At 57.3% G+C, this 27185-nt stretch overlaps 1 protein-coding gene across 3 annotated transcripts; it reads right to left on the reverse strand.

The window, feature by feature from the left end:
- Positions 1–1088: 1088 nt before the first annotated feature.
- ALDH3B1 (aldehyde dehydrogenase 3 family member B1) lies at positions 1089–17147 on the reverse strand. 3 transcript variants are annotated; one of them, XM_047775085.1, is made up of 10 exons: positions 17067–17147; positions 12296–12458; positions 7998–8108; positions 7765–7885; positions 7387–7472; positions 7203–7284; positions 6563–6949; positions 5751–5917; positions 3059–3158; positions 1089–1763 (listed from the first exon to the last, which is right to left on the reverse strand). In XM_047775085.1, exons 2-10 carry the CDS (start codon positions 12455–12457, stop codon positions 1573–1575), a joined length of 1407 nt encoding a protein of 468 aa, XP_047631041.1. In that variant the 5' UTR covers position 12458; positions 17067–17147; the 3' UTR covers positions 1089–1572. The 3 variants fall into 3 exon arrangements, with proteins under 3 accessions (XP_047631041.1, XP_047631042.1, XP_047631043.1); XM_047775086.1 differs by lacking the exon at positions 17067–17147 and adding an exon at positions 12830–13309; XM_047775087.1 differs by lacking the exon at positions 17067–17147 and having other exon boundaries at positions 12292–12425.
- Between the last annotated feature and the right edge of the window lie 10038 nt (positions 17148–27185).

Genomic DNA, 27185 nt, shown 5'->3' on the forward strand with positions numbered 1-27185 from the left:
CAGAGGTACCCGCCCCCCCCCCGCCCCCCGGCCTCCGCGGGCGGTGTGTGATAGCCGGGATGAGAATCGCGGCGCGTGATTACGCGCGGGAGCCGTGCCTGCTGCAGGCTGAAACTTCACCCGAGCGGTTTCATTTAATCCTCACGGAGCCCTGTGTGAAGGAACGATCGTTCTCGCTTTTCAGATGGGGAAACTGAGGCACGGACATGTGTAATTACTTGGTCCAAGCCTTAGAGCTGCTGCGTGTGGCCGCCACAACGGTCTTGGATCTAAACGACTCGGGAGCCCCGTCCCTCAACGGCCACCAAAGCGGTGTTTCCTCCCAGTGAATTGTGCGGCAGAGGGACTCCGGAGGCTGAGAAGATCCCCTAGGTCATCTGGGTCGGAGGGAGTGGAAGGTGGTCAGGGAGGACTTCCTGGAGGAGGTGCCGTCCCAGCAGACAGTAAAGAGGAGTTGGGCGGAACAAGAAGGACCAGAGGATATGCCCAGCGTCAGTGCAGAGGTCTGCCCGAAGAGGAGGACACCTCGAGGGCATTTGAAGAGGACAAGGATAGGCTGGGAGAGGGTGGCACGCATGGGGCCTCCCAGGGACTGTTAAGGGTCCAGACTTGTGGGCCAGAGGACGCCTCTGAAGGGGGTCAGGCTGAGGGCCACCTGGGTACTGCGGAGGAGAAGGGCTGGGTCTGGGCACAGCGATTGCTGTATGGCTCAGGGAAGTTCGGCAGCGTTATAGAATCATCTGGAATTGTTCAAAGATGGGATCTGGGAGGTGAGAAGGGAGTATCCAGCAGGAGGCCCAGGAGTTTGGCTCTGGTGGCTGAGTGGAGGGGGACCACGCCAGGGCCTTGGGGCCCAGGAGGATTGGCAGGCAGGGCAGCGTGTGAGTCCAGGCTGGGATGTGCTGTGGGGAAGGCACCCAGGGCCAGCCACTTGGGGGACGGCAGCACATCCAGAGCTCCCAAGAGGCGCGAGCTGAAGGGGAGTCCTACTGCAGGTGTCCCATCAGCTTGACCTGGAGGGACAGGTAGGGGGAGAGACGACGGGGGCAGCCTCACCCACCCAAGTGAGGAGACAGGACACCTGAAGCTTGGAGTCAGCAATTCAGCTCCGAGATTTAATCCTCACAGTGCTGTCTGGAGGTGCTGTTCGCTACCTCCTCTGTACACAGACAGGGAAACAGGCTCAGAGAGGGCAGGGATGACCCCGGTCACAGCCCGTCCACAGCGTGACATGGGCCAGATGCCAGGGCCCGTTTTGCACCCGCCACAGAAAGGGTGGTGGCCAAGAGGTGCCCACATCTACCCTCCTCTCCGGGGACACAGGTGGCCAGTGTGGGAGGAGGCAGCCAGGTTACTGCACTGGTTCCCACACTCCTGCACCATGACCCATCCTAGCTGGGGGACATCTCAAAGAGAGAAACCCCAGGAGAGAGGAGGGCAAGCACTGACCCCGGCCTTTTCCTCCTGTGCCGAGGACCCCAGTCATATCTCCTCCAGCCCCAGGTGGCCGTGGCTGCAGAGGACTCAGGTGAGCTGGAAGGGGTGCTGGATCCTCCGGTGCCTGAAGCCGGATCAGAGCAGGGTGCAGCTGCAGCTGCGGGTCTCCATGGCCGTCAGCAGCACCCTCAGGTTGCGTGGAGAATGGGGTGGGTACCGGATGGCGTAGATCTTCTCCAGCCCAGGACTGCGCAGCAGGCAGGCGCGGTGGTGGGAGAAAGTGTCGAAGGAGAACTTGCCGTGGTAGTTGCCCATCCCGCTGGCGCCTGTGCGGTGGCAGGGAGTGTGGCCGTCAGGCCCCCAGTGGCCAGCCGAGGGGACGTCAGACAGACCTGGGCTCTGCCAGTCCCACCGTATGACCTGGCTGGGCTAATTCACCCCGTCTTGGTTTCCCCTTCTATAAAGGGGACTAATCATGAGATGCTGTGGGGAAAGGGCTTAGCCCCGAACAAGCAGCCACTCAAATAAATGTTGAGGACGCCAGGTGCTGGAGCAAAATGGGTAGACAGTGGTCATGAGTGAGCAGGGGTCGGGGGAAGGATGAATTGGGGATTGGGGATGAACAGATACACACTACTATATATGTCAGATAGGAGCTCCCTTGTGGCTCAGCGGGTTAAGACTCTGGACTTGTCACTGCTGTGACTCTGTTCGGTTCGATCTCTGGCCCAGGAACGTCCACATGTCACACAGCTTCAGCCAAAAAAAATTAAAAATTTAAAAAATAGGGAAACAAGGCCCCCCCGTATAGCACCGGGAACTGTATTTAATATCATGTAATAAGCTGTAATGGAAAAGGAGCTGCGAAAGAATGTATAACTGAATCGCTTTGCTGTACACCCGAAACATTGTAAATCAATTATACTTAAAAAAAGCAGGAGGAAAGATGGAAAGTTAAAAAGATTTTTAAATGTTTATTCCCACGCAGCTGCATGTGCTGACAGGTGCTGTTGGGGAAGAGCCATGGCAGCAAAGTGGACAGTGATCACAGTGAAATTAAAAAAAAAAACCAACAAAACACCTAAATTGGGAGTTCCCTAGTGGCCTAGAGGTTAAGGATCCAGCATTGTCACTGTTGTGGCTCTGGTCACTGCTAGGGCATAGATTCAATCCCTGGCCTGGGGAACTTCTGCATGTCACGGGTGCAGCCAAAAAGAAAAAAATATGTATAAACCAGGAGTTTCTGCCATGGCTTAGTGAGTTAAGAATCCAACATAGCATCTGTGAGGATGCTCATTCAAACCCTGACCTCACTCAGTGGGTTAAGGATCTGGCATTCCCCCAAACTGGGGTGCAGGTGAGACACGGCTCGAATCCTGCATTGCTGTGACTGTGGTGTAGGCAGCAGCTGCAGCTCTGATTCGAACCCTAGCCTGGGAACTTCCATGTGCTGCAGGTGGGGCCCTAACAAGAAAAAAGAAAAGAAAAAAAAGCCTCAAAATCTAAATTGTGTACCTGCAGGTCCACCTCCATATGTAAATGCAGAGACAGGTGTAGAACGTTCCCTCAGACTCTAGAGGGGAGCCAGTCCTTCAGGTCATGCTTAGAGAAAGGCACCTACCCACTCCTCCGAAAGGCAGGCTGCTGAGAGTCATGTGCATGAAGCCGTCGTTCCCGCAGAAGCCCCCGCTGCTGGTCTGGGCCAGTACCCGCTTGACCACCTGGGAGAGAAGCAGCAGTCAGGCTGGTGGCGGAGCTGACGGGGCCCCAGGGGCTCTGCCCAGCCCCCTCAGGGCCCTGGGATCCATGGCAGGGCCTGAGGCCACCGTGTGAGCTGAAGGGGGTGGCTGGGTAGCAACCTGCCACCCACCCCCAGCTGGAGATGTGTTTCTCAAGCATCCCTCACCTGTGACCCGCTCAGGTGGCTGCAGACCCAGCCTCAGGCCTGTGGACCTGGAAGGTGCAGGAGCAGCAGATGTCCCCTGGTGGGGTGTTAACTGCCTGCTGAGTCTCAAGGGGGCGGCAGAGGTGAGCAGGAGGTCCCCCCCAGGCAGAGTGAGGAGGGCAGGGAAGCAGCGGCGGGGGTGGGGGGTGGGGGGAGCTGTGCAGTGGGCCGCAGAGTGCAGACATTGAGATGTGTTTTGGAAACATGACCTTGAGCTCTTCAATCTACAGATGTATTTCAAGAAAGAGAGAGGAAAAAAAAGAGTAGCAGACATGAAAGAGCCATTGCACGAAAACTTGGCTGTCTTGCAAACTTGGTGGTAGTTAGAGCGTGTGACCCTCAGGAACAACGAGGTTGGGGCTTGTCTGCTGGTGGGTGGAGCCGAGTGCCATCAACAGGCTCGTGAGACCGGCGGTCTCAGCAAGAGAAGTTGGAGTTGGAGGCGTTGGCGCTTGGTGAGGCGGCAGGGCAGGTCGCGTGGGGTGAGACATGGGTCTTCGGGGTGACCGGGTGCCCTGGGAACAGTGCTGGGCAGTTGGAGAAGCTTGAAAGCAACTCTGCTGGATGGTTCCCTCCCCCCACTTCCAAAACACCTGTATAGTGTTTTCTGAGGTTCACATTCTCCAGATAAACCAGGGATTCTTGGAGGAAGGGCTGATTCTAGAGCCAAGCAAGGAAAATACCACCTGAGCCCGAAAGGAAGGAAGGAAGTGGTCAGAAAACAGAAGGATGGGCAGGTGTCAGGGGCATGGCTGCCACCAATGCCCCAAGCTGGGACACCTGGAGCGAGGAAACAAGCAAGCTGGTATTGGATTGTGAGCCGGAGGATAAAGTAGATGACCAGGCATCCATGCCGATATAAAGACTAAATCAGGACCCCTGCCTTCCCTCCAGAGGCCGGGTAACACATGTAAATATTCTGTAATCACAGCGCCTCCCATTGAAGGCGGGCTAGACTGAGTGACTTGCTCCCTAAGAAGGAAAGGGAGATACAGTCTCTCCTTAGTGGAGATATGTGCCAGACATGACCTTGGCCAGTGATGAAGGTTAACTTCACCAGTGACATGTGGGTCTCATGGACCCCCGGTAAGGTGGGCAGGGACCGGCCCAGTGGTATTCTTTCCTGAGAGAAACAGCAGATCATGGAGACGGGACATTGTGCGGGAGAGCTGGCCCACACTCCTCAAGCTGAAAGACGGCCACCAGGGGACCAGAGGAGCGGTGTAACGAAATGTGACGTGGGAGCCTGGCTGGGGTCCTGGGGCAAAAAGGAAACCTGACAAGCTCCCAGTCAAGACTGGAGGCTGGTGAACAGTGATTTGCCAGTGTTGGTTTCTCTTTTTTTTTTTTTAGGGCTGCATCTGCAGCATCTGGAGGTTCCCAGGCTAGGGGATGATTTAGAGCTATAGCTGCCAGCCTATGCCACAGCCACAGCTACACCAGAACCGATCCGTGTCTGTGACCTACACCACAGCTCATGGCAATGCCGGATCCTTAACCCACTGAGCGAGGCCAGGGATCGAACCTGTGTCCTCAGGGATGCTAGTCAGATTCATTTCCGCTGAGCCACGACGGGAACTCTGGTTTCTTAGTTTTAACCAACGTAAGGGCCCTTAGGTGAGAGAAACAGGGGTAGTGGGAACCCCCTGGACTATCTTTGCAGCTTTCCTGTAAATCTAAAATTATTCCGAAATAAAAAGTTTATCTAGGAGTTTCCTGGTGATGCAGTGGGTTAAGGAGCTGGCATTGTCACTGCTGTGGCACAGGTTTGATCCCTGGCCTGGGAACTTCCACGTGCCACAGGCAGAGCCAAAAAAACCCCAAAACACACTGCCCACTGGGTGAGGGGTCATCTCAGGGGTGCTGGGGAGGGGAAGGTGTGTTCTGAGCTGGGGACCCTGCACATGCACCCATGAGCCTCCCAGGCTGCCCCCAGGGGCTCGAGTAGGGCGGGCAGGACATCCAGGGAGCGGCAGGGACCAGGGCTTATTCTTGGGCCTCCCCCAGGTGCTCCATCCCAATGTGTGCCTTCCACGAGCCAGGCACAGAGTGGGGACACTGCGGCCACCAGGCTGAGATGATGAAGAATGGAGGCAGGGGCTGATCTGGAGGGGACAGTGGTCCCCAGAGAAGACCCTGGGGAGCCCCCCACTAAAGCCACAACATTGTGACCTAGGTTAGAGGTGGAGGGGAGCCCTTGCTGCTCCCAGAAGAAAGGAAAGGGACAGAGCCAAGAGTGCCACCATCCCAAAGCTCCTGTGACTGCTCCTGAGGGACCAGGACCCCCACCCTCCTGCCAGGCCCCTTGATCCACTCGGGTCCTGGAACCACCTCCCCTTCTGCTGCCGCCCCCGCTGTCCAGCCCCACCTGGCTGTTGTTGGAGAAGGCGTACAGCGCCAGGGGCTTCTCCCGCCGGTTGATGAAGTCGATGGCCTCGTCCAGGCCCCTCACGTTCAGAATGGGCAGGATGGGCCCGAAGATCTCCTGCTGCATCACCGGCTCCGTCTCCTGCACGTCCACCAGCACCGTGGGGGCTGCCCGGGCACAGGGGGCGGCTCAGCCCCAGGGCCGGGGCCTCGGGCAGGGCCCGGGCAGCCCGGGCTCCAGGCTCAGGGAGCTTCGAGGGAAGCGAGTCTCCCCACCGCCCCCCGAGAAGTGGCCCTGAGGAGCTCCCCAGCAGGACCGGGGCCCGTGGGGCCAGAGAACCACTCAGCCGTGGTCTTACAGAGCCGGGAGTGTGAGGGCCCAGGCCCCAGCCTGCTGGCGGCCGCAGCGTGGCCCTCGGAGCCGTGCCGCTTTGTCCACGGCACAGCACCTGCTCGGGATGGGCCGCGGGAGTTTCGAACCGGGAACCGCGGGCTCGGAGGACCTGGGGGTCGCAGGAGCCACAGAGCGAGGGACAGAGCTTGGACTCTGAGCTCTCGGGAGCCCTGGGAGTCTGGGGTCTGAGCTCGGAGAATCCAGAGCCGGAGCCAGAGTGTGGAGTCCAGGGGTCACGGTCTCGGGCCACAGCAGCCTGGAGCACGGGTCACAGAGCCGTGGACCAGGCTGGGCTCTAGCCGCGGGGTGGCGGGAGCCTCGGGCCAGAGGTTTCGGGCCCAGCCCGGACTCGGGCGCGAGTGCGGCTTCCCGCGTGGAGGGGCCTCAGCGGGTGGGCGGGCGGGGAGGGCCCGACTCACCGATGTAGCGATCGCTGTCGTCACTCTGGCCGCCGATGGCCACGCGGCCGCAGCTCAGCAGGCCCCGCAGCCGCTGGAAGTGTTTGTGGTTGATGATGCGGCCCAGGTCGGGGGAGGCCCGGGGGTCGTCGCCGTAGAAGCGGGTGATGGCGCTTTGCAGGGCGGGCAGCAGCCGCGCCTGCGTTTCTGGGCTGCACAGGACGTAGTCGGGGGCCACGCAGGTCTGGCCGGCGTTGAAGTAGCGGAACCAGGCCACGCGGTTGGCCACGGTCTGGGGGTCACAGTTGTCGTCCACGTAGCAGGGGTTCTTGCCCCCCAGCTCCAGCGTGACGGGCGTCAGGTGCTTGGCGGCAGCAGTCATGACGATCTTGCCGACTCGAGGGCTCCCTGGGGACGTGGGAGTTGACCCCACCTTCAACCAGCCGTGGCTGGATGGTTCAGGCACCACCTTCCCGGCCCATCCTGGTCCACCCACTGGGATCTGTCTCTGGCCCGCCTGCCCCAGGATCCCACCCTGCCTGGGTGGACTGCCCCCTGGGACGCTCCCCACACTGGCCACCACCTCCTCCTTCCATGGCCTTCCCCGTCCTGTTCTCCAGGGTCCCTTCTCCCCCAGGACACTGGCCGGAGCCACCCTCACCTGTGAAGAAGATGTGGTCAAACTTGTGCTCCAGCAGCTGTCCCGTCTCCTCGGGGCCACCCAGCACCACGGCAAAGCAGCTCTGCAATGGGGGATGAGCGACGGCTCAGGGGCCGCTGCGGGACTCTCGCTGCAGGGGCGGGGTTGTGGGAAGAGGGCGTTGAAGGGGCAGGTCCACCCTCACCTGGTCCAGGTATCGGGGCAGCACCTCGGCCAGGACCTTCTCCGTGCTCTTGCTGATCTCCGAGGGCTTCAGCACCACGCAGTTCCCTGGGGGGCGGGGCAGGGGGAGGGGAAGCTGCAGCAGGTGCAGCCTCTCCCGCCTCCATCAGGTCCTCACACCTGCACAGCAGGTGCCCCCCGCCCCCGCCCCCTTCAGGGGAAGAATACGGCTCGGACCCTGGACCACACAGCCCGGGGATGGTGGGCAGGTGGGGACCAGCCTTCTTAGCCACCTGGGGCTGGCTTCCCCCTCCTCCCTGGCTCTGAGGGTGGCTGTGAGACCTTGAGGCTGGGGGCGGGGGGATGGGCAGGGGGGCAGGAGGTGGAGGCGCCCCCTCACCTGCGGCGAGGGCGCCCACCAGGGGCATCAGAGTCAGGTTCACAGGGTAGTTCCAGGGGGCGATGATGAGCACCAGGCCGAAGGGCTCCTTCCGGATGAAGGCCGAGTCCAGCTGTGTGGCCTGGGCCAGGGTGAGGGGGTGGTGAACGGTGGGGAGCTGAGACCTTGGCCCCTGAGCTCCACCCTCCGCCCAGAGGGGCTGTCCGCTGCCCTGCCCCCCGGGGCCCACGCACCAGGTTCTTGGACACTTTTTCATCCTTCATCCAGGCCCGCAGGTTCCTAAGGGCCAAGTTTATCTCGCTCTGGCTGATGCTGATCTCAGACACCTGTGACTCGAAGGTGGACTGCAGGGGAGGGGAAGGCATGGGGTCAGGGCTCGGCCAGGCCAGGGGGGCACCCAGGATTGGGAGGTGACCGGAGCCGGGGGCGGGGGGCAAAGCCTCCCCCAGGCAAGGCCTGTCTTATTCACACATTCATTCACTCTGTGTTCCCGGAGTGCTCACAGAGCGGGGCGGGGGGGGGGCATCCTCACTGGAATTCAGCGGTGACTGAAACAGACGGAAAACCCGCCCCCAGAGCCCATGTTGTAGTGGGACAGTCGACATGTCAGTGGGAACACCGACTGCTACACTAGGAGGTGACGAGTGCCCTGGGAGGATGAAACAGGCTAAGGGGGACAGAGACTGCTGCAGTGGGCGTGCGTGTGTGCATGCGTGAGAGTGCGTGTGTGCATGCGTGTATTTGCGTGTCTTTGCTCTGTGTTACACTAAGTGGTCAGTGCCAGCTTCTGGGATGGGGCGATGCTAGAACCGTGAAGAAAGGGAGGGAGGGAGGGCGCTCATGGACCCCTGGAAGCAAACTAGTTCAGGCAGAGGGTGTGGCATGTGCAAAGGCCCTGGGGCAGGCGCAGGCTTGCTGAGTTCCTAGCAAGGAGGACAGTGGGTGAGGTGATGAGGCCAGATAGCTGGGGTGAGGACTGTTGAGCAAAGCAGGGACAAAGTCTAGCTTAAGATGGAGCAGGGCTTCGGTGTGGCCCTCTGTGGCCTGCCGTGTGGATGGATCTGCCTGCAGGAGACCCTGGCTAAACCTGGCTAAGTGCCATCACTTCCACAGCCCAGGGGCAGATTTCAAGGGCAGGCGTGAGAAAGAGGGAAAAATCAATAGGGACTTTGTCCTGATCTCTGCCTGCTGGCATGCCTGTTCCCCTCCCCTGCCACGAGGGAGGAGAGACCCAGTGTGGAGGCAGCAGGCAGCTGGAGACCCAAGGCCCAGGACAACAGAGCCAGGCTGTCCGATGCTGAGACTCAGCCATTAGAGTGTAAGCATCTTTCCTGCAAGAGGAGAGGCTGATGGGCCCAGGGGTGCCAGAGCTGAGCCTTGGCAGAGAGGGCGAGGGGACCTCGAGGGGAGAAGCCAGGCCCACCAGAACTTCCAGGAGCTGGGCGGGCTTCAGACTGGCCTTCTTCTGCCTGGTGGGGCCTTCTGTGACCTGAGCAAGTGTGGGGCCTGTTCTTGTTTTTGTTTTTTCAGCATGTGAAAGTTCCTGGGCCTGGGATGGAACCTGTACCCAGCAGCCATCCTAGACAGAGCAGTGATGAAACTGGATCCTTAGTCTGCTGAGCCACCAGGGAATTCCTTGGACCTGTTTAAAGGATGATCTGGCTCCCTAGCCAGGGAATTTTACATGCGGCAGCCACAAAAAAGTAAAGTCTTCCCGAGACTAAAAAGATTGACAGCTAATGATCCATAATGTATTTATACATTGTACTGTTTGTTGTTGTTGTTGTTGTTGTTGTTTGTTTTCATCTATTTAGGGCTGGGCCCAAGGCATATGGAAGTTCCCAGGCTAGGGATTGAATCAGAGCTAGAGCTGCCGGTCTACACCGCAGCCACAGCAATGCCAGATCCAAGCCGTGTCTGCAATCTACACCACAGCTCACGGCAACGCCAGATCCTTAACCCACTGAGCAAGGCCAGAGATTGAACGTGCGTCCTCATGGATGCTAGTCAGGTTCATTACTGCTGAGCCACGATGGACACTCCAATTTTGCTGTTATTGGACCTCAGGGTTGGAAAACTTATGACTTCATTTTTATTTATTTATTTATTTGCTTTTTAGGGCCACACTTGCAGCATATGGAGGTTCCCAGGCTAGGGGTCGAATCGGAGCTGTAGCCACCGGCCTACACCAGAGCCACAGCAACGCGGGATCTGAGCTGTGTCTGCAACCTACACCACAGCTCACGGCAACGCCTGATCCTTAACCCACGAAGCGAGGCCAGGGATCAAACCTGCAACCTCCTGGTTCTTAGATTCTTTTCCACTGCGCCACGACGGGAACTCCCCTATGACTTTATTCAGTTAGTGTAGCTGTGACATGGTGTCTTCTGCAAATAAAACGAAAAGGATGATCTGGCCCCGTGGACTGGCGTGAATTTGGAAGAGTAGACCGCTGTGAGCCAGGGCTGTGTGTCCTTAGGCAAGAACGTGCCCTCTCTGAGTCTCCGCCGGGGTGAATGGGGGTGACCGCCCCTACCAGGAAGAGTTGTTGGGGGTTAAATGAGAGGATCCATGCCTGGCAGGCAGGGCAGATGCTGTCTGCTGGGAGGGTGGGGGACAGGGCTGGCCGAGGCCAGAGGCGGGGGCCAGATTGGATTTTCTGGACTGCTGCTTCCTTTGTGGGTTGAAGGCAGGAGGTGGCATCTGAGCTGGAGGGAGAAAAGGGAACAGAGAGACCATCGGATCAGGTCTCATAGAGGCAGACAGGCTGGGCCAGCAGGTGGGTGGGGCAGAGGCTCCATGGAGGTGCCCATCTCCGGGGAGCCCAACAAGCCAGGGTGAGGGGTGCGAACCCCTCTGTCCTGGGCCAGGTCCAGTGAATGGCCACTCCCCACAGAGAGGCAAAGCCAGGCCCCTTGGGTGTCAGGGAGCCAAGGAGGGTATGTCTGCCACCCTGGTTTCCTAAATGGGACAATGGATGATTGAAGAAAAGCTGGCAAGAGAGGGCAGGTCTCACCCAGCTATAGTCCTGGAGCATGGTGATAAATAGAAGGCTTGAGGACCCTGAGAAAGAGAACAGGTGTCCCCAGAGGCCCCGTCCTCAGGACAAGTCTTTGTGGCCAGCTTGTGCTGTCCCCATGGAAGAGGGGTGCCCTGATCCATGACCCCAGACGCCATGAGACACTAGCCTCAAAGTCCACGGCTGCTCTGGAGACAGGGTGGACACCTGGCTGGGTGCCTGCAGGTCAGGCGGGTCCCAGGACGCTGCAGAGGGACTCCCAGGCCCACCAGGGCCAGAGGCTGTCTCACGACCTGGCTGGAGCCAGCAGGCCAGCGGCAGGGCAGGGGAGGGAGGAGGGCAGTCGGGAGGGCAGCCCCGGGTTCCAGATAGGGACCCACGCGTGGGCTTAGGAGGCTTTGGGGTGCAGATGGACTCATTGCTCAGCACGAGCCTGCGCGGGGCCACTGCAGCCCCCCGGGGACAAGTGGTGACCATGGGGGCTGGCCGGCCTCAGACGTGCACCGTGGGCATGTCCTGGGTGTTAAGTACCAAACCAGTACTCTACCAACTGGCAAAGAGTCATGGACCCAGCCCTGGAGGGTTCCGGGTGGTGCAGGGCCAGTGGGGGGCCAGGGGTGAGTCTGGACACCATGGCTCTGTGCCAAGAACAAGGGACATATTATCCAAAGAGGAAGCCCCTGGACAGACGTCCTGGGGCAGTGACAGCCAAGCAGGTGGCCCCTGTTGGCTGAGAGGGTGGAAGGCTGCCTACAGGCAAATGTATTCCTTCGGGTCCTGCAGTGGCTGCTGCTCCCAGTGGGAGGGGCTGAGCCCCCTGCCTCCAGGGTTTGGAGAGAGGCCATGATGCCCGAAGTACCTAGTGAGGCCGATGTCCTCCACGCACCTATGGCCCCAGTGGTGCCTGGCTCTGCCTCTTCCACCCCGTGCAGCCATGCCAGCCTCCTTGCTGCTCCTCAAGCCCAAGCGGACCAAGCATCCCCCTGCCTCAGGGCCTTTGCACATGCCACGCTGTCTGCCGTTTCCCCCGCCATCTGTGTGAGTCCTCCCAGTTCCTCCTCATGTCTCTGCACAAATGCCACCGTCTCAGAGAAACCTTCCCCGACCCCTACACATAAGTCAGCACCCCGATTCTGGCCTTCTCTCCCCTACCCTGCACGCTGGGAATGTCTCTCCATGGCATTAATACCAGTCAGCCTGCTCGGTAAGTGTCTATTTACTGTTGTATTGTGTCTTTCCCCAGAAGGACCGCTCCCTGGGCACAGGGGCTTTATTTGCTGTATCCCCAGAGCCTAGAATGGTACCTGGCACATGGTAGGTGCTCAATAAATAGTTGTGGAGGGACTAAAGCAATGAACGCATGAGTGACTGAAGGAGGGAGGCCGTGGCACGGGAGAGGAGTGGGGCTTGATGGGCTTTTCGTTCCTTCATGGAGGATGTAGTTGTCCCCATGTCCCTTGTCCCACTGTCTTCCCTCCTCCTCCCACCCCACCCACCCTGTCACTCACCCACCTTGCGCAAGTCCTGTGCCAGCGCCTCCTGCAGAAGCTGCTTGTTCTCTTGCAGGAAGCGGCCCAGGCCCTTCAACTGGGTGGCCCGGAACTCAGCCGGCCGCGTGAGCCCCGAGCGGAAGGCCTCCCGCAGCCGCTTCAGTGTGTCCGCGAAGGGGTCCATCCTGCCAGGCAGGGGGTAGGGAGGCAGCGTGGGCCAGGGCGCCTCTACCTCCCCGGGCCCCCTCCACTGCCCCTGCTGGCACCCATGTGGGTCCACAGACAACCCCGACAGGGACTCACACATAACCCCAGGAACTAGGGCTGCCCCCCACAACACACACAGTTAGATGCCCCGACAGTTATAGACCACGCCTCTGGACCAGTGAGCAGGAGGGCCCTGGACCCCAAGGCATCTGCGGGACTGGGTGTGGCCTTGGGGACAGCCATTCCACAGCCCCTAAGCATGAGCAGGCAGCCCTGCCACAGGACGATGAGCCCTAAGCCACAGCCCCACACTTCTCTGGCGCCCCTCCTGGAGGTGGACAGCCCTTACCCTGGCAGGCCGAGCCGAGGAACCAGGAGCAGCTTGCTAAGCAGACAGTCCACCAACCACCACTGCAGCCACCACTCTGGGACATTCCAGACACAGAATGCTCTGTCTCCCTCTGTCCCCAGCCTGGGGGCCCTGCCCGGGCTGGCTGGTGGTGGCTCAGACGGCTGGGTACCAGCCAGGGGCTGGCTCTGCCTGTGCTCCAGCTCCCCAGCAAGGTGGGGAAGAAGAACCGGGCCTCCCCAAGGCCCTGCTGGCCACCCTGCCCCGCCAGCCACAGTGTTGGAGGAGCAGGAAACAGTGGCGGGTGAGGGGTAAGGGGCGGTTGCCTCCACACCATTATCAGCCCGGGCTGGCAGGCAGGGTAGGGGCCCTAACGGTCCCCGGGGCCCCTCCCTGTTTACTTGAAGCTCATCAGAGGAGCGCGCTGACGCACTCAGCCCTTGGCCCGGTGCCGGTGCCAAGGACTCGTGGGGGTCCTTTCCTCCTCCTCCCTCCTCCTCCCCTCCCTTCAGGTCTCTGCTTGGCCGATGCCTCCTTCAGGCAGCCCACCAGGATTGTTCCCTTACACCCGCTCACAGTGGCCCCTAGGCTCCTCTCCCCACCACACAGTGTCATACCTTGTGATAAGCACCTAGTTTCATTCTGTCCCCCCCCCCCGGCCCTCCCCCTTCTCTCTCTCCCCCTGGACTGGGAAGCACGGCCCCTATTTGCCTATCTAACTCATCATCGGGGTCTTGTTTTTATTTTTATTTTTGTCTTTTGTCTTTTTAGGGCCACACCCACTGCATATGGAGGTTCCCAGGCTAGGGGTTGAATTGGAGCTGCAGCTGCGGGCCTACACCACCCCCAAAGCAACACAGGGTCCGAGCGGCATCTGTGACCTACGCCATAGCTCACAGCAACCACTGGATCCTTAACCTGCTGAGTGAGGCCAGGGGATCGAACCCGTGTCCTCATGGATCCTAGTCGGGTTCGTTTACCACTGAGCCACGGCAGGAACTCCCATCATGTGGGTCTTAATGCCCCAATCGCCTCCTCTGTTAGGGTCCCCCTTCCACCTACCAGTTGACAGAGTATTTATCAAGGATGAGACCATGCTGACCAGTTCTGAGCCCAGGGCCTGTATTCGTGCCCCCAAGGCTGCCAACTTTATTTATTTATTTTTTTTTGGCTGCACCCGAGACATGTAAAATTTCCTGGGCCAGGGATTGAACCCACACCATTGCAGAGACCCAAGCTGCTGCAGTGACCACAATGGATCCTTAACCTGCTGCACAAAGGGAGCTTCTGCCAACTATTTTTTCCCTTTTCTTCCTTCTCTTCCTTCTTTCCTCTCCCTCCCTCTTTCTTTCTCTTTCTTTTTCTTCCTTCCCTCCCTCCCCCCCTTTCTTTCTTTTTTTCTTTCTTTTTCTTTCTTCCTTTCTTTCTTTCCTCTTTCTTTCAGGGCCTCACCCACAGCATATAGAGGTTCCCAAGCTAGAGGCTGAATCAGAGCTGCAGCTGCCGACCTATACCATAGCTTGCAGCAACGCCGGATCCTTAACCCACTGATGGAGGCTAGGGATTAAACCCATGCCATTATTTTTCAGTGGCTAATGCCATCATGGCCCTACATTTTCTGGAAGGCTCCATGGCCCTGAGGGTCAAGCCGTTCCAACCAATAGGATGGCTTGGCCTGTGGGTACTCTGTGCTGAGAGCCTGGCTAGAGTCCTACGCTGACCCCATAGGTGTGTTGGCAGGACCAAACTGATGCCACAGGCCTCCTGCTCCCTGGGCAGTTGTCTTGGGCTCAGGGCAGGCACCATGTTCCCCAGACAGGATGACAGCAGCAGGGGGACATCCTCGGAGCCCCTCTCGGCCCCAGGCTCGCCCTCCACTCCAACCCTCCGGCCGAGGGGAAGGCATACCGGCCAGGGTCAAAGCCAGGATCCAAGAGCCCCGGCCGACCCCTAGCACCGTCATCCGAGCTCGCACCTCTTCTGGCTGCATGACCCTGAGCAAGTCACTCGCCTTCTCTCTGCCTCAGTTTCCTCGTCTGCCACGTGGGGACGCTGACAGCACTTGCTACCGTCCCGAGGATGAAATGACGCAACACCGCATGGAGTCTTTGCCGGGGCGCACAGAGGAAGAGCTCACGAGCAGTCCGCCGTGGTTATTTTTCCCAAGGACTCGACAAACACTCATCCCTCTTCCCTCCCGGATCCTCTCTCACCTTCAGACGTTTGCTGATGGATCTGAGCGCGAGCCACGCCCGCCCTCCCCGCCTGCCAGGGCCCTCTGCCCTTTCCTAAGCGCCTCTGCAGAGCCCACAAAAATGCAAGGCACGTAACTTGAACGGTGCCTCTCTGGGTAAGCACGGGGTGGGGAGCTCTGCGGGGGTGGAGGTCTGCTTGGAACATTCCAGCAGCCTCTCCCGGCAACACTGAGGCCAACTCATACAACACTTCCCCCTGTGGTTTGGTCACTCTGGACCGTAGGCCCCCAGGGGTGCCCGCTGGGGGGCAGGGAGTTGGATCCAACCCAGGGAAGCAGAGGGAGGAGCTGAGGCCACATCTGCCTGGGACCTGGGGGGACCCTGGGCCTGGGACCTCGCAAGGACACACAAGCGAGGGGGTTCCTGCATCTGGTGGCCTGGGGGCCCTGAGCCACCTCACCGGGAGTTGCTAAGTCACTTGATATGACAAGGGACAGGTCTGTTTCCCCTGGGCCCCGAGGACCAGCCACCTTCCCTCAAGGCCATGAGTCGGGGATTCTCTTATTATAATAATAATGACCGAGCGCTGACTGTGCCAGGCCCTGTGCCAGCGTGGGTGCCCAAGGTAGGTGCAGCATGGCATTCTGATGGTTCCCCCTGAAGGAAGCTGAGGTCCAGGTCGTGTGGCATTGAGGAGGTGACAGACAGGGTGGGCACTCAGATGAACCGGCTCCAAACATCATTGGGTATCGGGGCCCGAGCCCCACCCCTGCGCCCTGGCCAGTCCCACTGTTGAGCTACCTAAAGGCACTGGCCCCGGCTCTTCTCCCAGCCCCCGCCCTGCCCGCTCTCTCGGTGTCTCAGCCTCGGTCTCCCCACTTATACCACAGGCCTGCCAAGCGCACACTCCCTGTCTCAAGTGTCAGGGGTCGCAGGACCTGGCGCCGAATCCTAGCAACTCTGTTTATTAGCCAGGAGGCCTTGGGCGGGTTGCCTGGCCTCTCTGTGGCTCACTTTTCCCGGTGGGGCCGCGGGGATGGTGTCTATCGTGCGGTGCCGTGGGGAGAAGACACGGTCGCAGGGCTTGGTGAACGGCTCTGAGTGATGGGTATTCAGACAGGACAGCTGAGCCCAGGGGGCCCCAGGGAGGAGGGCCGGGGGTGGGAACACCAGGAGGCCTTGACCCGGGGTGGACACCAGGAGGCAAGGACCTCAACCTGAGACCCAGGTGGGGACAGGGATGCAGAGCTGGCCAAAGCGACAGATGAGAATGCGGTGGTCTGAGGGTCCAGGGGACCCCGCCCCCCACCGCCGCCACCAGGCCGTCAGAAGGGGAGGTCACAGGTGCTAATACCCAAGGGCCTCTAATTGATCTCCCTCCCTGTAGCCTTAACCTGGATTTTTACAAGGTCTCCCGAACTCTGGGCAGCAGCGCCCTCCCTTCCACTGTGGGGAGCTGGAGGTGAGGTCCCGAGGTGAGCCAGCCTCGGCCCCACCGCAGAGAGGCTGCACCGGGGCTCCTCTGGTATCCATCAGGTCCTCCGCAAGGCGGGGCTGGCCGGCTAGTCCCTCCCTCCCTCCCGGACCCTGGCAGAGTCCATTCCCAGGAACGGGATCTCTCGGAATCCCTTGCTGCTTAACCCCACCCGCGCAGCAGGCACGTGGGGCAAGTGTCCAGGAGATAAGCGTCACCAAACGGATGACTGAGCCCCCAGGGCAGCGGAGGCCAGAGCTGGGGCCCCCGGCTCCCTTACAGGATGTGCTTAACCAGAGGGAGAGGAGGGAGGGCAGCCCAGCTCAGACAAAACAAGGGACTCCGGGGCCTCTCCCCTGCACCTCCTTCCTCTGCTGGGGCAAAGGGAAGTCCTCCCTCTTTCCCCTTTCTCTCCGGGTGGCAGAGAATCTCCGAGAAGACAAAGCTAGTCTCTGTACACAGCTGTGAGTGGCCAGGCCGGCCAGGACTGACAGCAGCCCAGAGTCCCCGAGCCAACAGGTCCCTGACTGCTCCTTGCTACCTCCCCAGCCTCCGCAGAACACCGTACCTGAGTACCTGCCAGGCTGCCCTTCCTCCTGCTTGGCCCTGCTCTGCCCAGCTGCCCTTCCGTTATGAAATATCTGTGGCTGGGCCAACCCCTGGGCGGGGCTGCCCTGGCCTCGTGCCTGACTTTGACTCGGCTGGCTGGAGCTTGCGGGCTGAGATTTCACCACCACTTCTCTTAGGGGCCTCTTTCCTGGACCACAGAGAAGGAGTCAGGGCCCAGAGAGGGCCAGCACCAGGTCTTCAGGGAATGCAGAGCTGAGGGGTCCACCCCGAGGCCTCATGGGAAGGGTCCCAGGCCCAGCCAGAGGTGGAGGAGAGCCCAGGGCAGTGGCCTGGGTTTTATGATGTGGGCTGGGAGCAGTGGCCTGCAGTAGCAGGGAAAGCCCTGCTTCCCAAAACGCCCAGTCCTCTGAGCCTCGGCTTCCCATCTACAAAAAGAAGAGGTCAGATCCAAAGATGGCTGGAGGAGTTCCCTCTGTGGTGCAGTGGCTTAAGAACCTGACTGCAGGAGTTCCTGTTGTGGCTCAGCAGGTTAAGAGCCCTGCTAGTATCTATGAGGATGCAAGTTTGATCCCTGGCCTCGCTCAGTGGGTTAAGGATCCTGCGTTGCTGAGGCTGTGTATAGGCGGCAGCTGCAGCTCGGTTTCGACCCCTAGCCTGGGAACTTCCATAAGCTGCAGGTGTGGCCCTAAAAGAAAAAGAAAGAAAAAAAAAAAAGAATCCAACTGCAGCGCCTTGGGTCACTACGGAAGTGCGGGTTCAATGTCCAGCCCAGCGCAGTGGGTTAAAAACCTGGCAATTGCTGGAGCTGTAGCATAGGTTGCAGCTGTGGCTCGGATTGAATCCCTGGCTCGGAAACTTTCATGTGCTGCGGGTGTGACCATAAAACTTTTTAAAAAACAAACCCAGGAAAAATAAAGGCAGCTGGAGTCCAGAGGTACAATCTTAGGGCCAGGCCGCCGCAGGCTTCGTCCCCTGCCCTCTGCGTGGCTGTGTCCATCAGCACTGCCTCATCTAGCACGAGTCACAGTGCCTGTCACCCCTGCAACCTGACATCTTACAGCGAGCAAACAGAGTCCGGAGAGAGAACAGCACTTGATCACACAGGGCATGAGCAGCAGGCTGGGACCCGCATGGGAAGGTTGTCACTCAGGGTGGGGGCTGTGTGCATCCCCAGATGTCCCCTCCCACCTCCTGGGGACGAGCTCCGCCCTCTGTCTTCTAGGTCAGCTGTTGTGATAAGTGTCGCCATGGAGGTTCCTGTGTGTCTGATCCTCTGCCTCCCCGGCCCCAGCCCGGGCACACCCGTCAGAGCACAAAAGGGGGATGATCCCTGGGCAGGTGCTGGTGTCAGACAGGAAAGCGATTAGGTTACAGGTGTGAGGACAGGCCTATCCTTTGTGCCATCGCTGCGTGCCTGGTGCCCTGGGCCACCCTTCCACCTTGGTGCCCCGAGTCTCCTCTGGGCCAGCCGGGCACCTGGGAGATGCTCCTTGCTGCCCCCGCCCTCCCCGCTGCCCTCGCCTACCTGGGAGGGCAGGAGAGCCCTCCTGGCCCACACCTGCTCCGGTAGCCCCTGGAGATGTCAGCCAGTTGGGACAGGGGTGAGGGGCTGCCGAGGCCCCGTCCTCTGTGTGGGATGGAGCCCCCAGCCGCCTTCTGTCACGTGGCCTGACATGTGACAGCCCTGCTCTGCTCTCTGGAGCTGAGCCAGACAGAGGCAGAGCTGGCGTCAGGCGGGGCTGGGCTGGAGCTGAGCCTGGCAGCTGTCAACCAAGAACCGGGCCCAGAGAGGGGCAGCTGCTGACCTAAGGCCACACAGCAAAGCCGAGACCCACCTGGGAGGTCCTGGTGGGTGGGAGGGGTATTGCAGGGTCCTGAGGGGCCCCTTTCTGACCGGGGATCCCCCTTGGAAGATTTATCTCTGGACTTGCCACAAATTCAGGAACAGCCTGGGAAGCCCCCAAAGAGGCCTGTCCTCCTGGCACAGGGGTCCTACCCTGGCCTGGGAGTGAAGCTCCCCCAGCCTGAGGGGGCTCTGCCCTTGGGGGGGAATAGGGGCCTGCTCTCCCCTCTCTGGTCCTCATAGCTCAGGGACCTGGGGTTCTATCCTGTCCCAGAGAGCTCGGGATGTGTGGAGGTACTCTTACACTGGCTCTGGGGGTGCCAGGCACTGCTGAGGACCCAGGTGGGGCGGTGGGGCCTGTGTTGGGCAGAGAGCAGGGGTTAGAGGAGGGGCACGTTTGCCCAGCCAGGCCCTGCCCTTCTGCGACTCCTCTGGGTTTTAGTCTGGAGAAATGGATGAAAAGATCCTCAATATTCTCACCTTTGGAGTTCCTGTTGCAGCTCAGCGGTAGGAGAGCTGACTAGTATCCGTGAGGACATGGGTTCGATCCCTGGCCTTGCTCAGTGGGTTAAGGATCCAGCATTGCCGTGAGCTGTGGTGTTCTTTACAGACGTGGCTCTGATCTGCTGTGGCTCTGGCTGTGGTGCAGACTGGCAGCTACAGCTCTGATTTGACCCCCAGCCTGGGAACTTCTGTATGCCACACATGTGGCCCTAAAAAGTGAAATCCAAAAAAAAAAAGATTTTCAACTTTGGCCTCCCTCTTCCAGCAGAGAGGTGGGGGAGGGAGGGCTGGTGGGATCTACAGCTTTATCTGTCCGTCTGTCCATCCATCCATCCATCCCCTCCCTCACCTGGTGAGCCTGGCTCCCAGGGCCTCAGACCTGCCCAAGGGCATCTTACTGCGTCACCTGCTGACATAGACTCAAACCAGGCTCCTTAAGCCTCCTGCCAGGCGACATTGAGCCAGTCACGGTCCCTCTCTGGGCCTGTGTCCCCCCCCCAGTTGGTGTTGACCTACCTCCAGCAGCCCTGTGAGGTGACCTAAGAGCACATCTGGAAGCACCTGGTATGCAGTAGGCACTCAGTAGGTACGAAGGCGTTTCTCCCCCTTCCCCTGCCCTCCCAAGGGAGTGGCCATCCCAGGCCTTGTTCCTGGGCTGCCCCACCTTCCTTGACCCTCTCAGCCATGAAGACAGGACCACCTGTCTCCACCCAGCAGCCACCCTCATGCCAGTGTGACCCTGGGGTGCGGTCAGAGGCCACTGGGGCACAATGCCCGGACACAGTCGGCATTCATTCACGTGCTCACTTAGCAAAGCTTTACGAAGCACCTACTGCGTACAGAGCACTGTGCCAAGCACTTGACACAAATTTGCGTGAAATTATGGTCCGAGTTTAATAGAGGAGACAAGAGGCTCAGAGAGGGGCAGTGGCCGAGCCAGGGCCACACAGCAGAGGGACAGATGGGGATTCTAGCCCAGAGAGACCCGAGTCCGCAGCCTGCAGCGTTTCCGAGGTGCCCCAAGCCCTCGGGTAGGGGTTGCGTGTCTCAGCCGAAAGCAGCATCTGCCGTTCCCTGGACACCTGCTGTGCCAGGCGCTGGGAAGGGTCTTTGGCACAGCCCAGCTCAGAGACCGCCTGCCCCCACCCCCCGACCACAGCTAGTGCCGATTATCATCCTGTCGTTTTCAGTTTCGAAAATGGTAACGATTTCGGGGTGATCCCTGCGCGGCGCAGCGGAGACAAATCTGACTAGTATCCATGAGGACGCAGGTTCAATCCCCGGCCTCGCCCAGTGGGTTCAGGATCTGGCGTTGCCGTGAGCTGTGGGGTAGGTCGCAGACATGGCTCGGATCTGACGTGGCTGTGGCTCTGGCGCAGGCCGGTGGCTACAGCTCCGATTCGACCCCTAGCCTGGGAACCTCCGTATGTTGCAGGTGCAGCCCTGAAAAGACAAAACAAAACAAAAAAAGGTATCGATCTGCCTCAAGTCCAGGGAGCCGGAGAGTGAGCTGTTCACCCCGTGCGCTGTTTTGGACGCGCTGCGGGGATGACCCTTCACAATGTCCCCGGAGCTGTTTCAGGGCGTTTGAGTCACGAGCAGTCTCTCTCTCCCGTTGGCTTTTCTGCAAGAAACATCTAATCTTCTCACAGTGAGAAAAAAAAAAAATGGATCCTATGGTAGAGAAGCTCATTTGACAGTAGTGAGGAGGGTGTGACCGTGGGGGCTTTTGCAGCCAGGATGGAGCAGGAGGGGGCGCTGGCCTTGCTCGGTTCTCAGGCGCGCAGGGCACCCGGGCCGCGTCTGTCTGGGTCTCCGCTGGGCCAGCCTCACAGGCAGTCTCAAGGCTCCCTGAGACTGGTTAAGTCACCAAGACCCCCTTCTGGAAACAAGGAGATGTATCAGCCAGGGTTTAGTGTGAGAGCAGAACCGATCTATGTCTTTTGAGTAAAGGATATTTAGCACAGGGAATTGGGATGGTGAGGGAGTCTGCGGAGAGTCAAAGGCAGGACGTGGTATCACCAATTCCCAGAGGGGCAGGGTCAGCCCGGGCTGCTCTGTGGATGCTGGGACCCTGGGGGAGCCAAGCCACTGCCCACATGCACCCTGGCTTCTCTCCTCCCGCCCTGGCACCTCCCATGGGTCCAATCTAATCAGGGAGCCTGTTGCTCAAGGATTTGTGTCTCCAGGAACAGTTTGCCAGTCACATCGAAACCCCTTGCCTGGATGGATCCAAGGATTTTTTTTTTTTTAATTTTTTTGGCTGCGCCTGTGACATGTGGAAGTTCCCAAGCCAGGGATCAAACCTGTGCTACAGCAGCCACCCCAGCTGCACTGACACCACCAGATCCTTAACCCACTGCACCACAAGGGAACTCCTGGGAGATGTTTTTCTTGCTAATCAAGAGAGTTCCTAAACATCGGAGATTTTAAGAGCCCTGGGGCTGAAGGCACCTGCTTCCCAAACTCCTCCAGTATCGCTGTGCAGATCAAGAACAAGGCGAAATTACGCCTTACTCACTTGGGACATTTGTATTTGCATTCTTTGTGTCTGTATTTTAATAGATTTTTTTTTTAATTTAGATGCTGTAAATATATTTCCTTTTCCCTTCCTTTTTTTTTTTTTCTTTTTCCTTTTTGGCTGCCCAGGGGCACAGGGACGTCTCAGGCCAGGGATCAGATCTCAGCCACATTTGTGACATCTGCGGGAGCAATGTAGAATCCTACTGGGTCAGGCCAGGGATCGAACCTGCGTCCTGGCACTGCAGAGAAGCCGACGATCCTATTTCACCATAGCAGGAACTCTTCCTTTTTCACTTTTAACAGGGTTACAATAGCATCATTAAGCGCTAAGGGCCATAATGTCAGGTTTGGAAATAATCCACCAGAACCCCGCCTCCCCAAATGTTCTGAAATGAATCAATGTTAGTAAAGCAATGTGCTGGACTTCGCGTCGTGGCGCAGTGGAAGCGAATCCGACTAGGAACCATGAGGTTGCTGGTTCGATCCCTGGCCTTGCTCAGTGTGTTGAGGATCCAGCGCTGCCATGAGCTGTGGTGTAGGTCGAGACGTAATTGACATATAATGTCATGTACCTTTAAGATGAACCACCTAGCAGCTTGATACTTTTATATTGCAATACGATTTCCATTGTAGACTCAGCTAACACCTGTCGCGTTACAGAATCATCATTTCTCCTGGTGGTGGAACAAGGGAATCTAATCTCTTGGCAGTTTTAGTATTGTTTTGTTTTGTTTTGTTCTTTAGGGCTGTACCCACGGCATGTAGAGGTCCCCAGGCTAGAGGTCGTATCGGAGCTGCAGCTGCTGGTCTACACCACAGCCACAGCAATGCGAGATCCGAACCACGTCTGTGACCTACGCTACAGCTCAAGGCAACGCCAGGTCCTTAATCTACTGAGCAAGGCCAGGGATCGAACCTGCAACCTCATGGTTCCTAGTCGGATTTGTTTCTGCTGCACCACGATGGGAACTCCCAGCTTCGATGTTTCTAACAGCTTTGTTGGCTGTAGTCCCTGTGCTGCGCGATAGGTCTTCGGGACTTATGCATCTGTTAACTGCAAGCATGGTCCCCCTTGTTTTGTTTTTGTCTTGTTAGGGTAAGGACCACACCCACAGCATATGGAAGTTCCCAGGCTGGGGGTGGAATCAGAGCTGTAGCCGCTGGCCTGCTCTCCGGCCACAGCAATGCCAGGTCCAAGCCACGTCTGTGATCTACACCACAGCCCGTGGCAACACCAGATTCTTAACCCTCTGAGCGAGTCCAGGGATTGAACCAGCATCTTCACGGATACTAGTCAGGTTCGTTATCCCTGAGCCACAGTGGGAACTCCTGAAAGTCTGTTCCCTTGCATATCTCTCCCGTTGCCCATCCTCCAGCCCCTGCTAATCAGTAATCCATGCTTTTTTTTTCCCAAGTTCTTTTTTTTTAAATTTAATTTTGGCGTTCCCGTCGTGGCGTAGAGGAAACAAATCCAACTAGGAACCATGAGGTTGCCAGCAGCTGTAGCTCCAATTAGACCCCTAGAACCTCCATGTGCCTCGGGTGCGGCCCTAAAAAGGCAAAAAAAGAAAAAAAATTAATTTTATTGGAATACAGTTGGTGTACAATGTTGTATTAGTTTCAGGTGTACAGCAAAATGAATCAGCCATACATACAAATAAATCTATTTTTTCCCCTATAGGTTATTACAAGCTTTTTTTTTTTTTTTTGGTCTTTTCTAGGGCCACACCCAAGACATATGGAGGTCCCCAGGCTAGGGGTCCAATCAGAGCTGTAGCCGCCGGCCTACACCACAGCCGCAGCAACGTGGGATCCGAGCCGCATCTGCGACCTACACAACAGCTCATGGCAACGCCGGAGCCTTAACCCACTGAGCAAGGCCAGGGATCGACCCCGTGACCTCATGGTTCCTGATCAGATTCGTTAACCACTGAGCCGCATCAGGAACTCCCTATTACAAACTGTTGAGTAGATTTTCCTGTGCTCACAGCAGGTTCTGGCTACTCACCTGCTTTGTACAGTGGTGCAGAGATGTTACCCCTCCCAGCTCGTCCCTCCCTCCACCAGTCTCACCTGTGCTAACCATGAGCTTGGTCTTGAGGTCTGCGAAGTTTGTTTGCTTTTTTTAACTGTCCACATATTTGTCTTTTTCCGACTTACCTCACTCAGTGTAACGGCCTCACGATTCACCCGTGTTGTCACAGATGGCAGGATTCCCCTTTTTCTCATGGCCGAATCGAATTCCATCACAGGGATCTACTGCTTCCTTATCCACACACTGAATCTTGGCGATTGTGAATAATGCTGCAATAAATGGAAGGACAGGTATCTCTTCAATATTCTGATTCTATTTCTTTTGGATAAATATCCAGAAGTGGGATTGTTGGGTCATATGGTGGTTCTTTTTTTTTTTTTTTGGCTGCACCAGTGGCATGCAGGATGGCATGCAGAAGTTCCCAGGCCAGGGATAGATAGAACCCGGGCCACAGCAGCGACAATGCAGAATCCTTAACTGCTCAGCTACCAAGGAGGTCCAGTGGTTCTATTTTTAATTTCTTGAGGAAGCTCTGTACTGTTCCCCATAGTGGTTGGACCAGTTTACATTCCCATCAACAGTGCATAGGGGTTTCCTTTTCTCGACATCCTTGCCAGCACTAGTTATCTCTAATCGCCTTGGTATTTCTTGAAGAGGTGAGGTGACACCTTATTGTGGTTTTGATTTGCATTTCTCTATTTCTCTGATAATTAGTGATGTTGAGGAGTTAACTGAAAAAAAAAAAAAAAGGCACACTGCAAGTGTGGAAAATGAGGGAGTTCCTGTCGTGACTCAGCGGAAACAAATCCGACTAGGAACCATGAGGTTGCAGGTTCGATCCCTGGCCTCGCTCAGTGGGTTAAGGATCCGGCGTTGCCGTGAGCTGTGGTCTAGTTCACAGACGCGGCTTGGATCTCATGTTGCTGTGGCTCTGGCATAGGCTGGCAGCTACAGCTCTGATTAGACCCCTAGCCTGGGAACCTCCACATGCCGTGGGTGAGGCCCTAAAAAGACAAAAGACCAAAAAAAAAAATGTGGAAAATGATGTTTTATTCCATGGACTTGCTAAGAACTTACACCCGGGCGGCATCTTCCCAGATAGCTCTAAGGAAATTTTCTGAAGAGGTTAGGGAGGAGCCAGGATATGCAGGAGTTTCTGCAACAAAAACCCGGGAGTGGGAACATCAAAATATTACTAAGAAAAACAGACATTGCAAGCTTTTTTTTTTTTTTTGTCTTTTTGCCATTTCTTGGGCTGCTCCCGCGGCATATGGAGGTTCCCAGGCTAGGGGTCTCATTGGAGCTGTAGCCACCGGCCTATGCCAGAGCCACAGCAACACGGGATCCGAGCTGCGTCTGCAACCTACACCATAGCTCATGGCAACGCCGGATACTTAACCCACTGAGCGAGGCGAGGGACCAAACCCGAAACCTCATGGTTCCTAGTCAGATCCGTTAGCCACTGAGCCACGACGGGAACCCCCAGACATCGCAAGTTAATTTAGCGCTTCTCTGTGTATGGAAAATGCCAAAGTCTGGGCTCATTGAAACAATTCCTTTGATAAGCACCTGAACTATCCAGGGCCAGTGTCCTGCTTTTCTCCATCCTGAGTCCCCTCAAGCTGCGCAGTTGCGGCAGCTGCAGTGGCTGAGGGCTTGTTGGCAGCAACATCCTTTGCTTTCTGATAGGGCAGGTGACATTCTTCATCCACTTTTTCATGTACCTGTTGGCCATTGGGTGTCTTCTTTGGGGAAAAAAGTCTATTTTGTTCCTCTGTCCATTTATTTATTTATTTACTTATTTATTTAGCTTTTTAGGGCCACACCCACGGCATATGGATGTTCCCAGGCTAGGGGTCAAATTGGAGATGCAGCTGCCAGCTACGCCACAGCCACAGCAATGCAGGATCCGAGCCGTGTCTTCGACCTACACCACAGCTCAGTGCAAAGCCGGATCCTTAACCACTGAGTGAGGCCAGGGATCAAACCTGTGTCCTCGTGGATACCAGTCGGGTTCATTTCCGCTGCACCACAAGGGGATCCCCTCTGTCCATTTTTTAAGTCAGATTGTTGTTGTTGTTGAATTGTGTGAATTCTTTATAAATTTTGGACTTTAACCCCTTATCAGACACATGGGTTGTATATATTCTCTCCTATTCTATAGGTTGCCTTTTTATCTTCTTTGTTTCTTTCGCAGTTTCTAACTGACGAACTTTGACGTAGTGCTTCTGACGTCATATCCAAGACATCGCTGCCAAGACCATGCTGGGGAGTACCTATGGTTTCTTCGAGGCGTTTTCTGTTATTAGCTCTTACTCTTTTTTTCTTTTTAGGGCCGCCCCCACGGCATATGGAAGTTCCCAGGCTAGGGGTTGAATCGGAGCTACAGCTGCCAGCCTACACCACAGCCACAGCAACGCGGGATCCAAGCCGTGTCTGCAACCTACCCCACAGCTTATGGCAGTGCCGGATCCCTGACCCACTGAGCCAGACTGGGATCGAACCACATCCTCATGGATACTAGTCAAGTTCATTTCTGCTGCGCCACAATGGGAACTCCCAGGTCTTACATGTAAGTCTTTGATCCATTTCGAATTAATTTCTGTGAGTACTGTTAAGACAGAGATCCAATTTTGTTTGGGCATGTGGTTATCCATTTTTCCCAAAATCATTTGTTGAGGAGACTATTCTGGGAACTGAACATTTAAAAAAGCTTCCCATGGAGTTCCCATTGTGGCTCAGAGGGTTGAGGACCTGACACAGTCTCCGTGAGGATGCAGGTTTAGATCTCTGGCCTTACTCAGTGGGTTAAAAATCCGGCGTTGCCACAAGCTGAGGCAGGTGCAGCTTGGAGCCACTTACCATGGCTGTGGTGTAGGCCTGCAGCTGCAGGTCTGATTCAACCCCTAGCCTGGGAACTTCCATATGCCATGGGTACGGCCCTAAAAACAAAATAAAATAAAACAAAACAAAATGCTTCCCAGGGATTTCTTTTCTTTTCTTTTTTCTTTTTTCACTTTTTGTCTTTCCTAGGGCTGCACCCGCAGCACATGGAGATTTCCAGGCTAAGGGTCCAATCAGAGCTATAGTCGCCAGCCTACGTCACAGCCACAGCAACACCAGATGTCTGCAACCTACACCACAGCTCATGGCAATGCTGGATCCTTAACCCACCGAGCAAGGCCAGGGATCAAACCCACATCCTCATGGAT

The sequence above is a fragment of the Phacochoerus africanus genome, chromosome 4 (assembly GCF_016906955.1).
Source record: "Phacochoerus africanus isolate WHEZ1 chromosome 4, ROS_Pafr_v1, whole genome shotgun sequence".
Taxonomy (NCBI): Eukaryota; Metazoa; Chordata; class Mammalia; order Artiodactyla; family Suidae; genus Phacochoerus; species Phacochoerus africanus.

Excerpts from the sequence above, each read along its gene's own strand:
- ALDH3B1 (XM_047775085.1), bottom strand. The coding sequence starts at position 12,457 with ATGGACCCCTTCGCGGACACACTGAAGCGGCTGCGGGAGGCCTTCCGC. Across the intron at positions 8,109-12,295 it reads TGGCACAGGACTTGCGCAAG|TCCACCTTCGAGTCACAGGT; the intron begins GTGGGTGAGTGA and ends CCTCCCCTGCAG. Across the intron at positions 3,159-5,750 it reads CCTTCTCCAACAACAGCCAG|GTGGTCAAGCGGGTACTGGC; the intron begins GTGGGGCTGGAC and ends CTTCTCTCCCAG.